The sequence below is a fragment of the Trachurus japonicus genome, chromosome 8 (genome assembly GCF_045865225.1).
Source record: "Trachurus japonicus isolate A0001 chromosome 8, Traja_1.0".
Lineage (NCBI taxonomy): Eukaryota > Metazoa > Chordata > Actinopteri > Carangiformes > Carangidae > Trachurus > Trachurus japonicus.
The window spans coordinates 8,200,117-8,220,067 of record NC_140914.1 but is presented as its reverse complement, the minus strand read 5'-3'; the positions used below and the strand labels follow the sequence as shown (position 1 = coordinate 8,220,067).

Sequence of the window (19,951 nt, the reverse complement as noted above, 5' to 3'; positions counted from 1 at the left end):
TGAACTATCCCTTCAAAGTAATCATAAAAATAAATGTGTAGCTTAGTGTCAGTAATGGTTTTGTTCTTTGCGTGTCTTTAAACCTCCTCCAGACCCAGGAATAGTCAATCCTGGTCCCCCGTTCACCAATCAGCCAAACATCCCATCGGTCGCCGGGGTGAAGATGAATCAGCCCAGCATAGCGACGGTCACGACGGCATCGCAGCCGATGATGTCGCAGCAACAAGTCCCCCCCAATCAGCAGCAGCAAGTCCCGCCTCCAGGACAGCAGGCGCCCAATCAGCAGCCGCAGCAGCCGCCTCAGCAGCAGCCGACAGCCAATCAGCCCACGGCGCCTTCGGCACAGCCCAGCATGGTACGTCGTCGTCGATATAAAACCAATAAAACGATACCGGCGTCCACCTGAAAGATGAGATTTAGCCTTTTTTTCTGGGTTGAGTTCTTCCTTTTTATTTTTTTCTATCTCTTTCCTGAGCCTGAATCGCAGCAGTGCTCAAGAGACTGGATCCAAATACTAAATTCCCGGTTGCCTCAAGGCAGAAAATGCTAATTTGCAAACCCAGGGATCCATGACATAGGACATGTGTTGAGATAAACACTGCCAGGAAGTGTGTTTCATTTTCATATTCTGATTAAGAAAACCTGACATGTTTGTTTTTGCTTCATTGTACTTTATTTTAAACTTTATGCACACTTTCACTGTTATTATTCAGGTATTCAAAATAATTATAGTTGGGGAAACACAGTTAGAAAACACAAAAGTGAAGCCTGAAAGAAAAGGTTTACTCGTTGATCTTATATATTCACATGCTCATATACATCCTGTCCATACTAAAGCAGTTCCAGTGTAACAGATGGGAGACTAAACCTGCTGCTGGACAAAAATGCACTAGACTTGGACAGATGAATAAGATATCAGTTTAAAAAATGATGTTGTGCTTGAAGCCCGATTCCTCCTTTTCTTCCACACACTGTGTGGACTCAGAGGAATAATAACAACAAAAAGAGGGAATATTCTACTAGAATTACACCAACTTGGAAAATGCTTGATTGGATGGATGGATGGATGGATGGATGGATGGATGGATGGATGGATGGATGGATGGATAGATAGATAGATAGATAGATAGATACTCTGTGTTGTTAAGGTTGCTAGGCAACAAGAGCTGCGCTTAGCTACGTGATGGCAACGTTTGGTGACGCAAAACGTAAATCCTCCTTCCACCACCGTCTCATTTCAGTTCAGGATTTACGGTTTACGAAGCGCCATAAAATCCCAAATCCGTCACAAAATCGTGATAACAGGGCAGGTTTTGTTTTCTAAAGACGTACACGAGTTGTTAAGGTTGCTCGGCAACAAAAGCCGTGCATTGCGATGTAACGGCAACGGCCATGGTAGATCCGACGACCGTCCAAATAAACTGTCTAATGTTTGGGACACAGTTAAGTTTCCAGTGAAAAATAAAAAGAGTTGCTAGGTGATAAGAGGCGAGGTTACAAGGGGCCACGCCGAAAATAAACCCGCTGTATTTTTAGTCTGAACCTCTGATGTGGATGAAGGGTTTGTTTGATCTCTTTTACTGTTGAGATGGACACATTTTCAGCCTGTTTAGCTCTAACGTTACATATTCACTTTCATCAGCAGACGCCATATTGGATTTCATGCTTTTGAAACTCTTTTTTTTTATTCCAGAAGTGCTAACGGCATCTTTTATCCCATCAGCTGAGCCGTTGTCATGGATATGGGGGATGTCTTGTCAACATCATTTTTATAAGTCCTGTCTGTGGAGCACACATCCACACCAATGTTGGTCATTAAGTGAAAACACACAGTCATGGGTTGAACATTGGCCCTCGGCATCAAAGCAGTACTGAGGCCAGTTGTAGTTATTAACTAGTGACTGTCTGGGAAAATGGTCGCTAACCCTGGATTGACTTGTATTTCATTACATTTGTTGTAGTTTCATCACGGTCGACATTTCTGTGGAGTTATAACTGTCTTGCGGCGCTCAGCAGAAGACTTGATTTGCTATTCTCACCCGCTTGTAAACAATATCAATGTTTAAATCCTATTGATATTTTCAAATGTAAGTGCCCCCTGCTCAATTTAGGAATCAGAGAGCCAAGACTTTAATCTGCGATGCTGTATCACCAGCAGCCTAGAGCGGACTTTGCAGACTAACACACTGTGTGAAGTCTAATATCAAAATGAATTTTAAATGTTAGTTCTACTACCAGATCAAAACCAGAAGATGTTCCCTTTTCCCCAGAAAATCACTGTGGGTTCGCTCATTGTTTTTCTGTTTTTCAAATTCATTCATTAATTCTTCGTCCTAGTAGCGGAGCGAGCATGTTTTGCTACTTATTTTAAATATGGATGAAACTGTTTAAAATTAGCCAAACAAAATATTTTGTGATGTTCAAGTTAAATCATCTCTCTACAAAATCTTATGTTTTATGTTACCAACTTAATGGGGGCTGCGTTTTACTCTGTGTTTTCTGCTGTTTTTCTCAACTGCACCTGTTGACAACATTTGTTTTATTTTATTTTTTATGCTTTGATCAGGCTGGTGTGGCTGGACCACAAAACACTCCAAATCCAATTGGACAGCAGCAAGGCGTGGCCAATAAGATCGTTGCATGGACCGGCGTTCTTGAGTGGCAGGAGGTAAGGCTCAGTGCAGGAATATACTGTGTATTTAACAGCTTTAATGTAATGTTAGACTGTAATGTATTTAGACTCCAGGTCCATTTAAAAGAAAGAAAGAAACACACATCATTTTATAAACTAATAAACCAGTGATGGGAACTGTTAAAGGGATAGTTCAACATTTTGGCAAATTGGCCCATTGCCATAATCCCTATAGTCATAGCAGTAGGTTCGTTACCTTTAATTGTTGGTGCAAGCTATTTTTAGAACGGCGGAGCAGAGCTACGCTACGGAGGCTAATGGGATTTCTTGTTTTCCCTCATCAAACTCATCAAATACACAATCCAACAACTCCAAAACGCTCTGGTGAACAAGTTGTGACCTGCACAAGCTATGAGACAGAGTTGTTTTCGAGGTAAATTCATGCAAAACCGCTGATGTGCGTTCCCGTCAGGGACAGTTTTTCAGCAAGCAGTCTCTGTATTTACCTCAAAAACAACTCTGTCTGGTAACGTTCTGTTATTATCTCATAGCGCCGTGAATGTGCAGGTCACAACTTGTCCACCAGAGCATTTTGGAGTTGTTGGATTGTGTATTTGATGAGTTTGATGAGGGAAACCAAGAAATCCCATTAGCCTCCGTAGCGTAGCTCTGAGCAGCTCACGGCTCCGCTCCGCCGTTCTAAAAACAGCTTGCACCAACAATTAAAGGCAACGAACCTACTGCTATGACTATAGGGATTATGGCAATGGGCCAATTTGCCAAAATGTTGAACTATCCCTTTAAGGTGGACCTCATGGTCTTCTTGCACTGTTACAGGATAGGAAACAAATCATTAATGATTTGTCCTTTTTACTTAAACTGATCATATTTTACACATAAGACTTCTTGCATATGCTGCAGCTCCAACTGAGCCAGTTGCAAGTAACTATTGCAAACACATGATATTTATCACAGATGGATGAGTACGTAGAAAAGCAAATGCAGCGCTTTAACAACTCATATTGATTTATTTAAATAAAAACACAATTGATCTCAGCTCCATGTTTACAGTCAGATTAGACAAAGGTTTTTCGATCCTCTCACCTCATCTTATAGTCTCAGTATTGCGAATATTTCCTCAAACTTTTCCTGGCCTGGATAAAAACCAGCACGACCCGAGAGCTGCAGTTGGCGACCACTGCACCTGTCAGCGTATTGTGATATACGGTGACATATTGTGATCATCACCGGTGTCTGCGACCGATCACTGCGGCACGTCTTTATAGCCACCTGTCATTGATTACACCGTGATTAATTGCACATCATTTTGCCGCCCTGCTGCTATCGGTGCCGCTCAAGGTCAAATCGATTTAGTTTACAGTCGCGGTGCTGAGGCAGGAAAATGGATGTTAATGGGTTTTAAGCGACACTCATGAGGCCTTCAAGTGTTTTTTTGTTTGGTGAACAGACTCGGATCAATCTCCCCCATCGACTGTAATCTCCTCCTCCCCTCTTCTTCTTCGGTTTATCAGAATTATTAAAGTCGGTTAAATGCGGAGGAGGACTGAGAGTGAGAGCGAGGAAAGTCACAAACAGCACGTGGACAGATTAGAGGCAGGAAACATTGCTCTTAATCTGCTGTTTCCTCTTGTAGTTGTTGGCTCATCAGTCTTCCAGCCCTCGTCGACTCGTCTCCGGTGTAATCTGCATTGTTCAGGAGAATTACACCACAGACACTTAAACTCCATTTAAAAGAAATGGTTGTTGATTAGAAACTCTCCCAGACGATGCCAGCTCACTTGGCTGCAGCTCGCTCTGTGTGTGTACAGTGTTATCAATATGTTGCGTTTTTCTGTTTGGCTGAAATTCAACCTGTTAATTCTGGGAAGTCCTTTGTCGTCTCTAAAACGTGGGGTAATACTTTCCAGAATAGTTTCTAGCCTATTTATTTATTTATTTATTTTCATTTACTCTCCATGTCTAATTTAAGGTAGATGTGTGTAAACAGGATTGTTCTGTCACTGTCCAACACGCCTGGCTCTCTTCACCCTCCGCTCTGGGAATAAACAACCCATTAATCTGCAGAGAAAGAGCCGAGCACAATGCATTTGTAATTGGGCAGCACCAGGTCTAACAGTGGACCTGACTAATATGCGATTGATTGATCATTGATCCTTTATTGACGGCCCTGGAGATGAAGAGGTGTCGGCAGCTTTTTTTTCCTTCCCCCTCCCTCCCTGTGGGATCTCTTTGCTGCATCGACACGCTTTTGAAAAGTAGTTAGTTTGTTTATTTCGACGTTTTGCTAAAGAACAGATTATCCGCTGGCGTTTTAAAAGTCCATCCGTCCGACCGGTTTTTAATTGCTTGTCCTGATTGGGGTCACATGGTGGCAGATTGGGGTGAACAGGGGGCAGCGCTCCCAGCGTCCCTTTCTTCAGATCCCAGGCCAGTTGGACGACATAATCCCATCAGTTTGTCCCGGTGTCGTCTTGTAGCAGACTGTTAATCCCAGGACAGGGAGCAGTTTGGACGCAGCCTCAGCTCAACCACCACTGGTTTAGTTTTAGTTTTATTATGGATCCCCATTAGTCCTCACCTTGCTAATGACTATTCTTCCTGGGGTCCAGACACTCATACGTGACAATCAAGACATAATACAATAAATTACAGAATTAAATAAATGAAAAACAACAAAATAAAACAAAATAATAATAGTAAAAACTATTTTACAAATACAAAACAACTTTGACTTTTCAAAAACCTTAGAAAAATATAAGTTCTTTACTAATAATGGCCTCTTTTATTTTCTTTTTGAATCTCCATTCATTTTCAATGTTGGTCATATATGATGGGAGCCGATTCACTGCTCTATTCACCTTATGTAGCCCCGCCCACTTTGCCACTTCCGGTTTGGCCGCGATTGTGTTACGACTTCCGGTCAAATGCGGAAGTAAAAACTGATGTAAACAATCGACTGAATTTGCAGTATATTGCGGGACAATTACAATACAGACAATCAAATCAACATGGACAACACTTGAGGGGTGTACTTCGAAGCGAGTTTAGTGGGTTATATTTTATAATTATATATTTTTTATTGAGTCTAAAGCCAGGCTTTCCTGTACTCTCTCTTTCAACCCAGCTAGATCGCCATGGAAACTTATGGTAACAGATGTTTAGCTCATATATTCAGAGTTTAATCCTAAAATCGGCTATAAAAGCGCCGCTGTTTCACAATTTAACTCATTTACAGCGTGACTTTTACTTTGAAATCCAAGTGGAGCTGGCAGAACCAGTACGGAGGGAGAGATCAGCTGATCCGCTGCTGTTTACCAACTGTTGAGCTGAGCGTCAGGAGCTCATTTATATAGGCTATTATATTACTTGGATATAAGCTGCAGCATGGACGTCGGAACTATTTACTGAGAGAGGGAGGGGGGGGGTTTGTTGTGAGGGTCGACTGTCACCTGGAGCAAACTGACAACTATATGATCAGAAACTCGTTCAACTCTGGACTGTCTGTGAAGACTGAGTGAAGCTGGCCTCATCCTCTGCTTCAGAGAGAGCCTTGCACTATCGGACCTGGGTCTCTGCTCCGTGTCCAGAGCCTGGTCAGGTCGGGACACGCTGTTCACGCTGTGAACCTGCTCGCTAATGTGTAAAAGAAATAAACGGAGGGATTTAGAAATAAAACCCTCCCTCAACTACTGTAACTTAAATGTGGCCATGAATAAACTTGTTTCGCCTACAGCAGTATTGCCCAAATGCAAATATTGAATACATCTCTATTTTCACAGTTAAAAATGTCTTTGTCACCTAAACTACCCCCCCGCCCCCTCCAAAAAAGAGAAAAGAAAAGAGAAACACTGTAGCATATTTTCATACGCACACCCAGCCTGAATTGCGATCAGTAAAATATATAAAAGTAGGCTATAAAACACAATTTAAACATGAAAGTTGTTCCTCTAGTTTATTTTGTTTAAATGGATAAAGCTTCATAATTAAAAGTATAGCGCGATGTCCAGCTGTCAGAAATTAAAAGCAGCCTCTTATGTGCATTAACAATGTTGCTTCGGGCTGTGATAGCGGTTCTTTTTTTTTTTTTAATTCGCTCCTACTCTCCAAACAAGCTGCTCACCTTGGCTGAAATCAGCGGGGACACGGGGATTTATTTAATTATTTTTAACCAGACTCTAGAGTAGATGGAGGTGGGTGCAGGTCGTACAGAGCTCCACACACACTGGGACAGAAGATGAGGTCGATGCTCAACTGCTATAAAAACTCACACGTTTTCTTCCAGTGATTGTAGCTTCCTCTTTATAATGCTCGTCATTTTTTGCAATCGACAACGGGAAAAAAAAACCCGGATTTGCCAACAAGAAACAGCTGAGAACGGACTCAAATAATCAAGCTACCGCTAATGTACTATACGACTTCCGGTCGTCACCGGAAGTTCCAACACAATCTCACAGCGTTCCATTGACTCCATGGTTGCCCGGAGAGAATAAGGTGAATACATCAAGTCAAGACAGGATAATACTAAAGATTGCAATACCAGTTTAACTGCTGAACCTGACAAAAGATGAGCAGCCCTCCTTATCATTGAAATGGGTTTGCTCATTTTAGATACAACTCTATTAAAGGGATAGTTCAACATTTTGGCAAATTGGCGCATTGCCATAATCCCTATAGTCATAGTAGTAGGTTCGTTACCTTTAATTGTCGGTGCAAGCTATTTTTAGAATGGCGGAGCAGAGCAGTAGGCTGCTCAGAGCTGCGCTACGGAGGCTCATGGGATTTCTTGGTTTCCCTCATCAAACTCATCAAATACACAATCCAACAACTCCAAAACGCTCTGGTGGACAAGTTGCAGGTCACAACTTGTCGTTTTTGGAGTTGTTGGATTGTGTATTTGATGAGTTTGATGAGGGAAACCAAGAAATCCCATTAGCCTCCGTAGCATAGCTCTGAGCAGCTCACGGCTCTGCTCCGCCGTTCTAAAAATAGCTTGCACCGACAATTAAAGGTAACGAACCTACTGCTATGACTATAGGGATTATGGCAATGGGCCAATTTGCCAAAATGTTGAACTATCCCTTTAATATGTGTCGACCAAGAAAGTGTTTCATCAATTATCACACCCAGTAATTTGGCCTCTCTAACCTGTTCAATACTATTACCCTGGTGAGTCTGGACTACCTGACAGACAAGCTGCTGCTGCTGCTGCTTCTTCTTCCTCCTTCACCTTGGTTGAACAATGGAGCTCATACCTGCAGAGCTGGCGGGTGCTGCTCCTCGTTCCCACCGCTCCACTGAACGCTGAATGTCACCGTCAGAAAACGCCCCCCCCTAAAAAAAAAAAGAAACGGCAACACTATCCAGAAATAGCAGAGGTGCCACTCCAATGTCAGCACCTTGATTTCCTGTCTATAAACACCACAAACAGAGCAGAGGTGACAAAGCAGCATTTAATCCTACAAAAGCAGCTCGCTCCGACGCCGTGGACCTCATCGCAGTGTAATCACTGCAACAATAACAACAAATTCTCCTCCAGCTTTGTGTCCTTGTCTGCTCAGACATTTTCTGCCATGCTTAAGATTTTTTTTTTTTTCATATTGTTGCTTCAACTCCCGACAGGATCAGAGAATAGACTTGCAGTAAATAACTCAGAGAATCCAGACAGAGATGCTCCCACTCGCACTCTGGCGACCCTCTCTCCAGTGGAAACGTTGGGCTTTTGATGTAGAAGCCCTGTAAGTGTGAACACAGCTCTTTGCCAGGAATATAATGGGTGCTCATGGATCACAGCACCGACTGACGCATCCCATAATCTGGCAGCGACTCTGCAGTTAGAAGCTATTTCAGATTTAAAAAAAAAAAAAAAAAAAACACTCATAGATGAAGTTAAAAAGAATAAACTCTCCAGACCCTTCGAACGTCAAAATCGTTTTTTTCCTTTCCAGATACAGTCGGGTGGATGTGGCCTAAAAAGATTCATTTTTACAAGTTTAATCCACTTTCTCCTTTAAAAAAAAACAAACTACACAAGACAAAGGAATTATTCAAATAAGTTTCAGGCTCAGTAACTCGTATCGGGGTGGATGGTGAAAGCTCTTTCAGCTCTATATACAGGACCATTTCTCCACTGATGTGAAACACCACGGTGTCTGCACTGTCTCTCCACTGGGAACTCTTCTCCTTCCTACAGGACACGACAGGGAAAAGACTCCACCAATGTTAGCAGTAGGTTTTTAGGGCCGCCGCCGCCGTCGTCATGGTGCCACAGGCTCCTCCCACTCAGCTTCTGCCTCAGCTAGTTGGATGTTAAAGACAAGACGACTGAGGAGACGCTGCCTGGTTTGGGAATGATCTCGGAGGCGGTTGCAGTTCTGTGCTGTGAATAGATTTAATAATCAGATTTTCATTTTTTCATTTTTAACCTGACGTATAAATTTAAATGAATCGACAAAATTGATTTATCCCCTGAACTCCACAGGATAAAATCATCATCTTGTAGCACCTGAACCTCCGTTTGCTCAGGCTGTTGTCCAGCTTTGAACACATATTCTAAAAACAAATGTGTAAACATCAGTAATGCATGTTGTTTAATCATGCAGTGACTTAATGCAGCACAGGTTCAGTAAAACAATGACACAAAAATGTTTTTGTACCTTTATTATAACATTTGTATTTATTGAGTACAGTAGTATTTTATGTACAGCGGGGAAAATAAGTATTGAACGCGACGCGTCAATAGACCTGCATGGTGAGCAGCATAGAGGCCATGGCGGTTAAATGCATTACTCTTTGTTTTTTTTTACAACTGTATCTGCTGATTCCAGGTCTGTCAGTTTCCTTGGCTCTTGGACGACTCTTCTTAGATTTCTTTTGACTCTGTCAGAAACCTTGTGAGGACTTGGTCGTTTATGGTGAAATGTTGTTCTTTTTAGTAACGGATAAAACTGCGGATAAACGGATAAAACTGGTGCATTCAGACACGTCTGTAACCGATGCATCAGTTTGTTCTTGTTTCTGAAGGTCTTGAGAAGCTCTTTGCTTTTCCCCAACATGAGACGCCTCTTGTGTGACACCTTCGTGATGAGAAACGTTTTTATAGGCGTCAACTGGACTAAACCAGCTGATGTTACTTTGCACTGATAGGAGACAGGAATACTCTCTAAATACTGACAGACTCCAGCTGCTTCTTGGCTTTCCAAACTTTTTTGCACCCCCTCCTTTTCTTCATGTGTTCAATACTTATTCCCTGTGTCATTTCACTTTATTACACATTACTTAATTTATAGACATCAATATTTGGATTTCTTTGTATGTGTGCATTAGTTGGGTTGTTGCCGACATCTGGTGAAAATTTCATGTCAATAGCTCTATTAGAAATATATCTTCTGAGAATAATGTTGACGCGTTCAATACTTATTTTCCCCGCTGTATCTATAAGTACATCCGGCTTTTGACCATAGACATGTAGAAAGTCGTCATGTTGAATGTTGTCCATCTGCTCCTGCAGGTGTTTCCTTACTTCTTGATTTTTGACATGTGTCACTGTGTCCGGCCCCGTCTCCTTCCTCCCCCCCCTGCTCCCCCCTGCTCCCCCCTGCTCCCGCCTGCCCCCCCTCTGTATTACTTCACTGCAGAAGCCGAAAGCTTCATCCATGGATTCAACCACCAAACTGACGCGTTCTCTGCCGTGTCAGGTGCACGTCAACCAGGGAGAAAACCTGTGAGTGTCCCGAGAAACTCCACCAACCTCGTCTGTACAGGAAGGATTTATTTACTGTAACTAACATGTTGTTGTGGATGTTGTTTGTGTCTCCGAACAGAAACACAGACCAGTGGCCACAGAAGCTCATCATGCAGCTGATCCCACAGCAGCTACTGGTGGAGAACATGACTTTTTTTTCTTTCACTATGCTTTTGTGTTTATACTGTGTGAAAGTGTTGTGCTGACTTTTGTTTGCAGCAGCGATGTTGATGAATGATGCATAACTCCACCTCCTCTCTCTTTCTCTCCCTCTCTCTCTCTCTCTGTAGACAACCTTAGGTCACCTCTTCAGAAACTCTCGGATGGTTCAGTTTCTCTTCACCGACAAAGACATGGAGTCTCTGAAAGGCTTGTACCGCATCATGGCCAATGGATTTGTAAGTTTTCAGCCACTCTACCTCTCTCTGAACCTCAAATGTGTGTGTGTGTGTGTGTGTGTGTGTGTGTGTGTCCCCTCCACGTCCCTGATGTTATGCATGATTCAGTGTGACTCGATTCATTCTCCATGACAGTGCCAGCGACTGCAGGTCCCAGCTGTGTCCAGTAGATGGACTGAACATGCTGCAGTGTGCTGGTGGAGGCTCTAGAGGGGGATCCAGACCATAGATACAGCCACTTTCTAACTAGATAATCGGATTAGAAACATGCTTTGCCATCAGTTTAGACAAAAAAAAGAAAGCTTTAATTGTTTAGTTTGGATTCAGTTGCAGAAGGCTAGCGTAATGATAAGGGGGGTTTTGTCGTTGTGCTGCATTGCTAATCAGGTGATACCAGTGAGAAATAGCAGAGGCATTAAAAGCATTTAGTCCGGCTGAGCTCTGCCACTTCGCCTCAATCTGATTTACAGCCCAGAGAAAGTACAGTATGAATTAAGTTAATACCATTTGCATTCAATTTATAAAATCGATGCGTTTGATTGTGCAAAGGAGCCCAGGATAAATACTGTGCCTCCAAGCCAAACCTAAAGAACCTGGAAAAAATCCAGTCATGGGAAACTCATGAAAAATGAGGAAAAAAAAGTAAAATGTCCCGGGAAAAGCTTGAATTGTCCTGGAAAATTATTTATCACAGCTACCAGAGCTCTATTTGACTTTTTCCGACCTCACTCGGAATCGGCATTTCCACCAAAAGCACTATTCATATTCAAGCCTTTCCATTTTTCCATGTCTTTCCATGTCTTTCCATGTTTTTCCCTCTTCCAGTAAAAAGGGAACATTTACATTTTTTCAGAGAAGACTATAGTCTATTCGCTAATCATTGCCCATCCATAGACCCCACCGAGGATTTCTTTTCCAAACAAGTACAGAGCGAGAAAACCAACGACTTTGAGTTGATGAGTTGTAGTGGGCGTGGTTTAAAAACAAAACCAACATGTTTACGTTGCTCTATGATGAATTTCCCTCATCATTTCTAAGCATGTTGGAGATTATTTCATAGATGAGTTAGAGCAGTGTTTTTCAACTTTGGGGTCGGGACCCCATGTGGGGTCGCCTGGAATTCAAATGGGGTCACCTGAAATGTCTTGAAAAAAAAATACTGATAAAAATATTTTTTAAACTAATTTTGATTCAAATTATGATTAAGAACACCACACACAATACTAAAAAACTGTATTCTATATTTTCACTTTCTCGAATTTAAATTGAGAGAAATTTGTGATGCAAAATGGGGTCAGAAGAGGTTGGGGACCACTGAGTTAGAGACATACAGTACGTTTACATGCAGAGCTTAATCGAGCTATGCTCAAAATTCGATTTTGGCGTCAAGTCAGACTTCTGTCCTTGTCTCAATATACATGCAACTGAGAAAACCGAATAACTGATGGGTCCGCCCCCTCATGCAGCGTCACCCGTTGTTTCAGTGGGTTAATACGCCCCCTGGCCTGTTGACTTTTCTGTCACCTGGTAAAAAACTGAATATAAACAACTTATAAGCTTAATAATAAATTCTCAACTACAGTTCCCGACCAGACGCGCCAGTCTGGGCTGGATGCGCCCTGAGAATAGGATACGGGCTTCCTTTTTCCTCTCTCTCTCTCTCTCTCTCTCTCTCTCTCTCTCTCTCTCTCTCTCTCTCTCTCTCTCTCTCTCTCTCTCTCTCTCTCTCTCTCTCTCTCTCTCTCTCTCTCTCTCTCTCTCTCTCTCTCTCTCTCTCTCTCTCTCTCTTTCTTTTTTAAAAAAACACTCTTGCTGGTGGCGCTGTGTGAAATGCATTGAATCGGCGCTGATGTTGGGTTTTTTTCTTTACTTTGCCGGGTTCGGGCATGCATTGTCTAGTTATACTCCGACTAAGGTGTATACATGACGGAGAAAATCGAATTCCAATCACATTATCTGGGTGTCTTAATCGGAGTTCTCAACTCCGATTTCAGTCGGACTAAGGTGTTTACATGCACTTCAGTTGTCCAGTTATAGTCGGATTAAGGCAATAATTCGGTTTTTTCAAGTGTCATGTAAACGTACTGACTGACTGCACATCTTTAAATCAGACGTCTGGGAGTGAGAGAGGAATAAACGTAGAAACAATCATGTGCAAAATAAGGTACAACTGTGGAAAAGAAGACTTCTCCAAAGGATGAATGGGACGGCAGATGTTTTAGTGTATGGTCGTACTGTAGCAGCTGAACATGTCCTGGGAAATGTTTTCAATCCTATCCCTCCCTCCTCTTCCTTCCCGTTGCAGGCCGGCTGCGTCCACTTCCCCCACACCACCTCGCCCTGTGAGGTGCGGGTGCTGATGCTGCTCTACTCGTCCAAGAAGAGGATCTTCATGGGGCTCATCCCCAACGACCAGAGCGGCTTCGTCAACGGCATCCGGCAAGTCATCACCAACCACAAGCAGGTCCAGCAGCACAGAGCGGTGAGTGGAGGAGGGAGGGAAGATGGAGGAGGGAGGAGGGAGGAGGGAGGAGGAGAGGGGGGGGTGGAGACCAAACGAAGGTAATAATGAGGAAGCATTATAGAGGAGCACCGGGGAATTGAGGCGCATTGTTTAAGGCATTAAGGTGCATTGTTATTGACATTTCATTTAGCCGGCCCGGTATCTTCACAGCAGCCACTAACGTCTCTCACTCCAGCAGAGGAGGCTAATGGGGCTAGCGTTAGCTCAACTGCCCACTGTCGCACCCCCACCTCATTATCTCTGCTTAACTCAGGCAGATATAGGTGCTTTGTGTGTGTGTGTGTGTGTGTGTATGTATATATACGCGCTCTTCAGTCGTTTCATCCTCATTCTACAACATCAACATCTGTATTATGGGCCGTCGGGTTACATTGTTCAGCTGAATGTAGGCTATTCTCTTATTATGCAGTAACAGTGTGTGTACACTTTAATTACAGATAACAGGTTCAAGTGGTGGCACCCGCAAAAATTAGGGATTACATCTGTTTTCTATTATTTTTCCTGCCCCGTGTGAAGCCGCGAGGGAAGGCCGAACGATCCAACAGCTCCAGAAACATGATCGCACTCTGGACTGAACACGTCTCGAACACAGGTTCAACCACCGCTGAACTTTAACGTCGTGAAGGAGGAGTTGATTTATATCAGGATCAGACTGAGTAACGGAGGTGTTCCTGATAGACTGACAACTAATGGAGTGTTTGCTGGTGAAACACTAGTTTAACGACACTATGCAGCACTAACGAAGTTGCATACTCCAGTGGGAAACGTTTTGTCGTGTCTTGAACTGAAACAGTCGGTTCATTTATTGATTAGTTGATCAACAGGAAGTTAATTTGCGGTAACTTTGACAGAGGTGGAAGCAAGTTACACATGTGCAGGTCCTGGAATCAAACAGTTGAAGTAGAGTCACAAATCAAGTTATGATCATTGAGTATAGAAAATAATAATACAAGAGAGTCAAATCATTCAAATTCGTCAAGCGAGATTCAAGTCCTAAATTTTCAGAGAAGTCAGTTTATGTGACTCAAGTCCCCAATGTTTGAATTTTGTTAATTAATTAACTGTTTAGTTTAGTTTAGTTTAGTGAACTTTATTGTAAATCACACTATATAACAGTCAATTACACAGGGGATTGAAATTGCGTTTCCCCAAAACTCCAAATGTGCAAATTAACATTCAACATACGTTTACCACACATGTATAATATAAAAGTGGACGCAGACATCAACAATAATTTAAAAAAAAACACAGATATACAGACAGACAGACAGACAAATGGCCTATGATATTGTGAAGCAATAATAAGGTCCAATATGAAAAGTTAGTTGCTCGATTAAAAAAAAATGGCTCTAGCTTCTGTGAACTGTGATGGCGAAATGAACAGGATAAAACAAACTTCTGCCACAGGTGGAGCTGAGAAACTCTGATAATCAATCATCTCAGTCATTTCTCACCATTTTCTGACATTGATCAACCAAATCATTATTAGAAGGAATTAGTCTAATTACCCAATAATGAACATAATGGTTAGTTCCAGTCCCATCACATCTGTCTTGTTTTCTAATATGCATGTAGTTTAATAATGACGCTTCACATGTCACTGTAGAGAAATATCGGTAACACTTTACTTGACGCCTATCTCTATAACGCATTATAACTATACTTATAATGAGTTATATACAGGACTGTCTCAGAAAATTAGAATATTGTGATAAAGTCCTTTATTTTCTGTAATGCAACTAAAAACATGAAAATGTCATACATTCTGGAGTCATTACACATCAACTGAAGTATTGCAAGCCTTTTATTATTTTGATATTGCTGATTATGGCATACAGCTTAAGAAAACTCAAAAATCCTATCTCAAAAAATTAGAATATTTCCTCAGACCAAGTAAAAAAAAAAGATTTATAACAGCAAAACAAAATCAAACATTTGAAAATGTCAATTAATAATCCAGGCGTACTCAGTACAGTACTCAGTACTTGGTTGGGAATCCTTTTGTACGGATTACTGCATCAATGCGGCGTGGCATGGAGGCAATCAGCCTGTGGCATTGCTAAGGTGTTATGGATGCCCAGGATGCTTCAATAGCGGCCTTTAGCTCATTTGCATTATTGGGTCTGGTGTCTTTCAGCTTCTTCTTCACAATACCCCACAAATTCTCTTTGGGGTTCAGGTCAGGGGAGTTGGCAGGCCAATCGAGGACAGTAATGCCATGGTCAGTACACCCCAATGGTTTGGGGAGCCATGTCAGCTGCTGGTGTTGGTCCGCTGTGTTTCATCAAGTCCAGAGTCAATGCAGCTGTGTACCAAGAGATTTTAGAGCACTACATGCTTCCATCTGTTGAAAAGCTCTATGGAGATGATGATTTCATTTTACAGCATGATCTGGCACCTGCCCACAGTGCCAAAACCACCAGTAACTGGTGTACTGACCATGGCATTACTGTCCTCGATTGGCCTGCCAACTCCCCTGACCTGAACCCCACAGAGAATTTGTGGGGTATTGTGAAGAAGAAGCTGAAAGACACCAGACCCAATAATGCAAATGAGCTAAAGGCCGCTATTGAAGCATCCTGGGCATCCATAACACCTCAGCAATGCCACAGGCTGATTGCCTCCATGCCACGCCGCATTGATGGAGTAATCCGTGCATAAGGATTCCCAACCAAATACTGAGTGCATTAATTGACATTTTCAAATGTTTGATTTTGTTTTGCTGTTAGAAAAAATTTTTTTTACTTGGTCTGAGGAAATATTCTAATTTTTTGAGATAGGATTTTTGAGTTTTCTTAAGCTGTATGCCATAATCAGCAATATTAAAATAATAAAAGGCTTGCAATATTTCAGTTGATGTGTAATGACTCCAGAATGTATGACATTTTCATGTTTTTAGTTGCATTACAGAAAATAAAGGACTTTATCACAATATTCTAATTTTCTGAGACAGTCCTGTATATATATATATATATATATATATATATATATATATAGTTATATATATTATATGTGTATATATATATATATATATATATATATATATATATATATATATATATATATAAACACTCATAAATGATCATAACGCTTTATAAGAATAATCATAACACACTATATAGCATTTTATCATGACTTATAAGGTCAGGTATTATAATACATTATAATTGTTAGTAACTCACTGACAATGCCCATGTCGATAATGCATTATAAATATAATGTGTTATAATTGTCTTATAGATATGTATAACTATCATTATAAACACCTATAAATTACCATAAAGCTTTATAACAATAAGCATAACGGATAACAAGTCATGATAAAATGCTTTACAGTGTGTTATGATTGTTGTTATAAAGCATTATGATCATTTATGAGTGTTTATAACTATAGTTATACAGTGCTATAACTTTATGACTCATTATTAGTGTAGTTATAATGCGTTGTAGAGATAAGCGTCAAGGTAAGTGTTACCGAAATATCAACGTACATTCAGACCAGTTCCTCCGTCACCTTTTGCTATAATTTGAAAATGTGTAACTCTGTGAGAGTCAGATTCAGGTGGACGTTGTGTAGCAGCAGCGTCCTGGTCTGATCTGATCTGGTCTTTAAGGACACAATAATGAAATCCTGGTGACACGGCGAGTTCATTACAGGTTACAACAAACGCTGCTGCCTTGTCCACATGACGTAGAAGTTTCCACTCTCTTCGCCCGCCACTCATCTTCATCCCTCGGAGACGGGGCTCTGATTTAAAAAACGTGTCCTCTGGATTAGCTGTCTTTTCCATCACAGGGCTCAACTCCAGCTTATTGCAGCCGGCATTCGTGAGCGGAGGTTTTTTTTTTCTGCTGCACGGTCGGCGGCGGTGAAACAATGGAGCATCCAGAGACGAGCTGCACTAAAAAAAAAAAAAAAAAAAATGAAGCCTGTTGTCAGGTTTACATGAGTTAAATTACATTTCTCCTGCTCGCCGCCTGCTCTCATCAGCGGTGATAGCGCTTGTTTACTCACCCCGCTAATTTTTATGCCTCTGCAGAAGCGCAGCCGGCTCTATATGTAAGTTGAAGTCATGTGTGTACGAGCATCGGGGGCCTTCGGAGGAGGCAGAAGACATGAAATTATAATGAAGATTTCTTCCCCTACCTCTTGTGTATCATCACGTATTCAGTGCTGCATTGCTAATAGGGAAGCGCTACAGCAATCTTAACGTAATTAAAATTTCAATTTGGACCAGTAGTTAAGGTTTCTCCGTGCAAAGCCCTGGAGTGGCATTCTTCGGGAACGAGATTGTGTAGTTTGTTCGTCTCACGGCAAGACAGAATTGAATATTTTTCCCTGAAATGGGATGGGGGGTGGGGGGGGTGGGGGTGTACGGGGTGTACAGGCTGTAAATCTTGATCCAGGATTTCAGCGGTTACTGGGTTAAAGACAGAAGATAAATCACAGACAGAGGAGGAGAGAAAGAAGAAGCAGCTGTTCTTTTTTTTTTTTTTTTGTTCGTTTCCTCAATAGACCCAAAGCCCAGTGTTGCTTCTGTTATTGTTGGTCAGAAAACACACACCATGCATTAGCACAATCCCTGGGTGATTTGTTCAGATTCAACAAGATGGATGAATGAAGCTATTTTTTTCTTTTTTTTCTTTCTTGTTTTCATCACGGTTTTCTTTGCTGCTGTTGTAGAGGAAGGATGAAACGCCCTGTGGAAACAAGACGGTGATCCGGTTATACAGTAATAAACAGCAGCATCGTCCCCTTTTTATTCACTAGCATGATAAAAATCTTAAAAAGCACAACCGTCTGTTTGATTGAACGTTTTGTAAACAGTGCAGTTTGTCCAATAAATAAATAACTAGACGTCATAGTTCAACGTGACATTCAACAGAAAGACTCTGAGTGACAGGCACAGAGACAGAGAGAGAGACAGAGAGGGACAGGATGGACACAGACAGGGACGGTGAAATTAATAGATGTTGACCTTTTTTATTAGGGATAGGAGAGAGATAGAGGGAGATGACATGAGGCAACAGGGAGAGACTGACGGTGACACCTTAACATGTTGAATGTTTTTATGTCATTAAGAGAAGAGACTCAGAAGTTTATTATGAAACTGTGGCAAACAACTGTTCAGGTAATGATAAAAAATAATAACATTTTCTTTATTTATATAGCAACTTTTTTTTTTTTTTAAACTAAGGGTTTACAAAGTGTTTTTGACATAAAAGCAAAAAAACACATGAAACAATGGCAGAAGAACTTAAACAACAGCGACGTACGAACCATAAAGAGCCCAACAACATAAACAGACACCAGACAGATGTGAGATGATGTAAACAACTAGAGGAAATAGAAACAGTAAAAAAGATGTATATGCACTAAAACAACGTAACGCAGATAGAAATAAAAAGGGATAGGGATTATGGCAATGGGCCAATTTGCCAAAATGTTGAACTATAGTCATAGCAGTAGGTTTGTTACCTTTAATTGTCGGTGCAAGCTATTTTTAGAACGGCGGAGCAGAGCCGTGAGCTGCTCAGAGCTACGCTACGGAGGCTCATGGGATTTCTTGGTTTCCCTCATCAAACTGATCAAATACACAATCCAACAACTCCAAAACGCTCTGGTGGACAAGTTGTGACCTGCACATTCACCACGCTATGAGATAATAACAGAACGTTACCAGACGGAGTTGTTTTAGAGGTAAATTCATGCAAAGCCGCTCATGCACGTTCCCATTGGGGGCAGTTTTTCAGCAAGCAGTCTCTGCATTTGCCTCGAAAACAACTCGGCTGACTGAATGTGCAGGTCACAACTTGTCCACCAGAGCGTTTTGGAGTTGTTGGATTGTGTATTTGATGAGATTGATGAGGGAAACCAAGAAATCCCATGAGCCTCCGTAGTGTAACTCTGAGCAGCTCACGGCTCTGCTCTGCCGTTCTAAAAATAGCTTGCACCGACAATTAAAGGTAACGAACCTACTGCTATGACTATAGGGATTATGGCAATGGGCCAATTTGCCAAAATGTTGTTGAACTATCCCTTTAAACAAATAAAAAAGTAAAAGTCCAGGAATGTATTTTACTTTCTTTCTAACCAGTTCCTGTTCAATAGTTAATACTGTGCTCTACAATACTGTGGGGAAGTTTGGGAAGGTTTAAATGTGTCAAAACTTGGAAACCACCCAGCTCCGCTCCACAGAGGGAAGTCAGTCTCTTCTTCTTCTCTGCCTCTTTAAGCAGGTGTCGGTGTCTCATGTTGTGTTTTTCTGTCTCCTCAGTCCTTGTGCAAATAAAATCGTGGACTTTGTTCGACTTTTTAAATGTGAATAATCAGAAGCTACGTACAGAATCAGAAGCAACAGGCGGCCTTAAACTGTGGATTCATCATGTTTATGACTTTTTTTCTATCTTACGCAGCGGAGCGCCGGCAGCTTTAGTCGTCATCGGTGTTGAGTTTGTTTTAAACCGTGAAATCCAGAATAGCAAACACCTCAGCAGGAGGTGCTTGAAGTTAAGTCTCCGCTGGTGTATCATCATCCTCCATGTTTGTTTTTGCTCTCCTTCTGCACACTCTGGAACAAAGGGAGGTGGATATGCAGACTCAGCCCCACACTCGACGCTGTTAACACAGTCAA

At 41.7% G+C, this 19,951-nt stretch overlaps 1 protein-coding gene across 9 annotated transcripts in view; it reads left to right on the top strand.

The window, feature by feature from the left end:
* The window catches only part of med25 (mediator complex subunit 25), a 32,374-nt gene that overhangs the window by 5,149 nt on the left and 7,274 nt on the right, over nt 1-19,951 (top strand). For 6 of the 9 annotated variants that reach the window (XM_085783569.1, XM_085783565.1, XM_085783568.1 and 3 more), the window contains exons 10-15: nt 93-355; nt 2,567-2,668; nt 10,288-10,373; nt 10,474-10,531; nt 10,685-10,792; nt 13,098-13,274. In XM_085783569.1, the coding sequence (XP_085639695.1) occupies nt 93-355; nt 2,567-2,668; nt 10,288-10,373; nt 10,474-10,531; nt 10,685-10,792; nt 13,098-13,274 (794 nt within the window). The remainder of the gene's footprint in view (nt 1-92; nt 356-2,566; nt 2,669-10,287; nt 10,374-10,473; nt 10,532-10,684; nt 10,793-13,097; nt 13,275-19,951) is intronic. The other 3 variants (XM_085783571.1, XM_085783567.1, XM_085783573.1) reach the window with 1 other exon arrangement.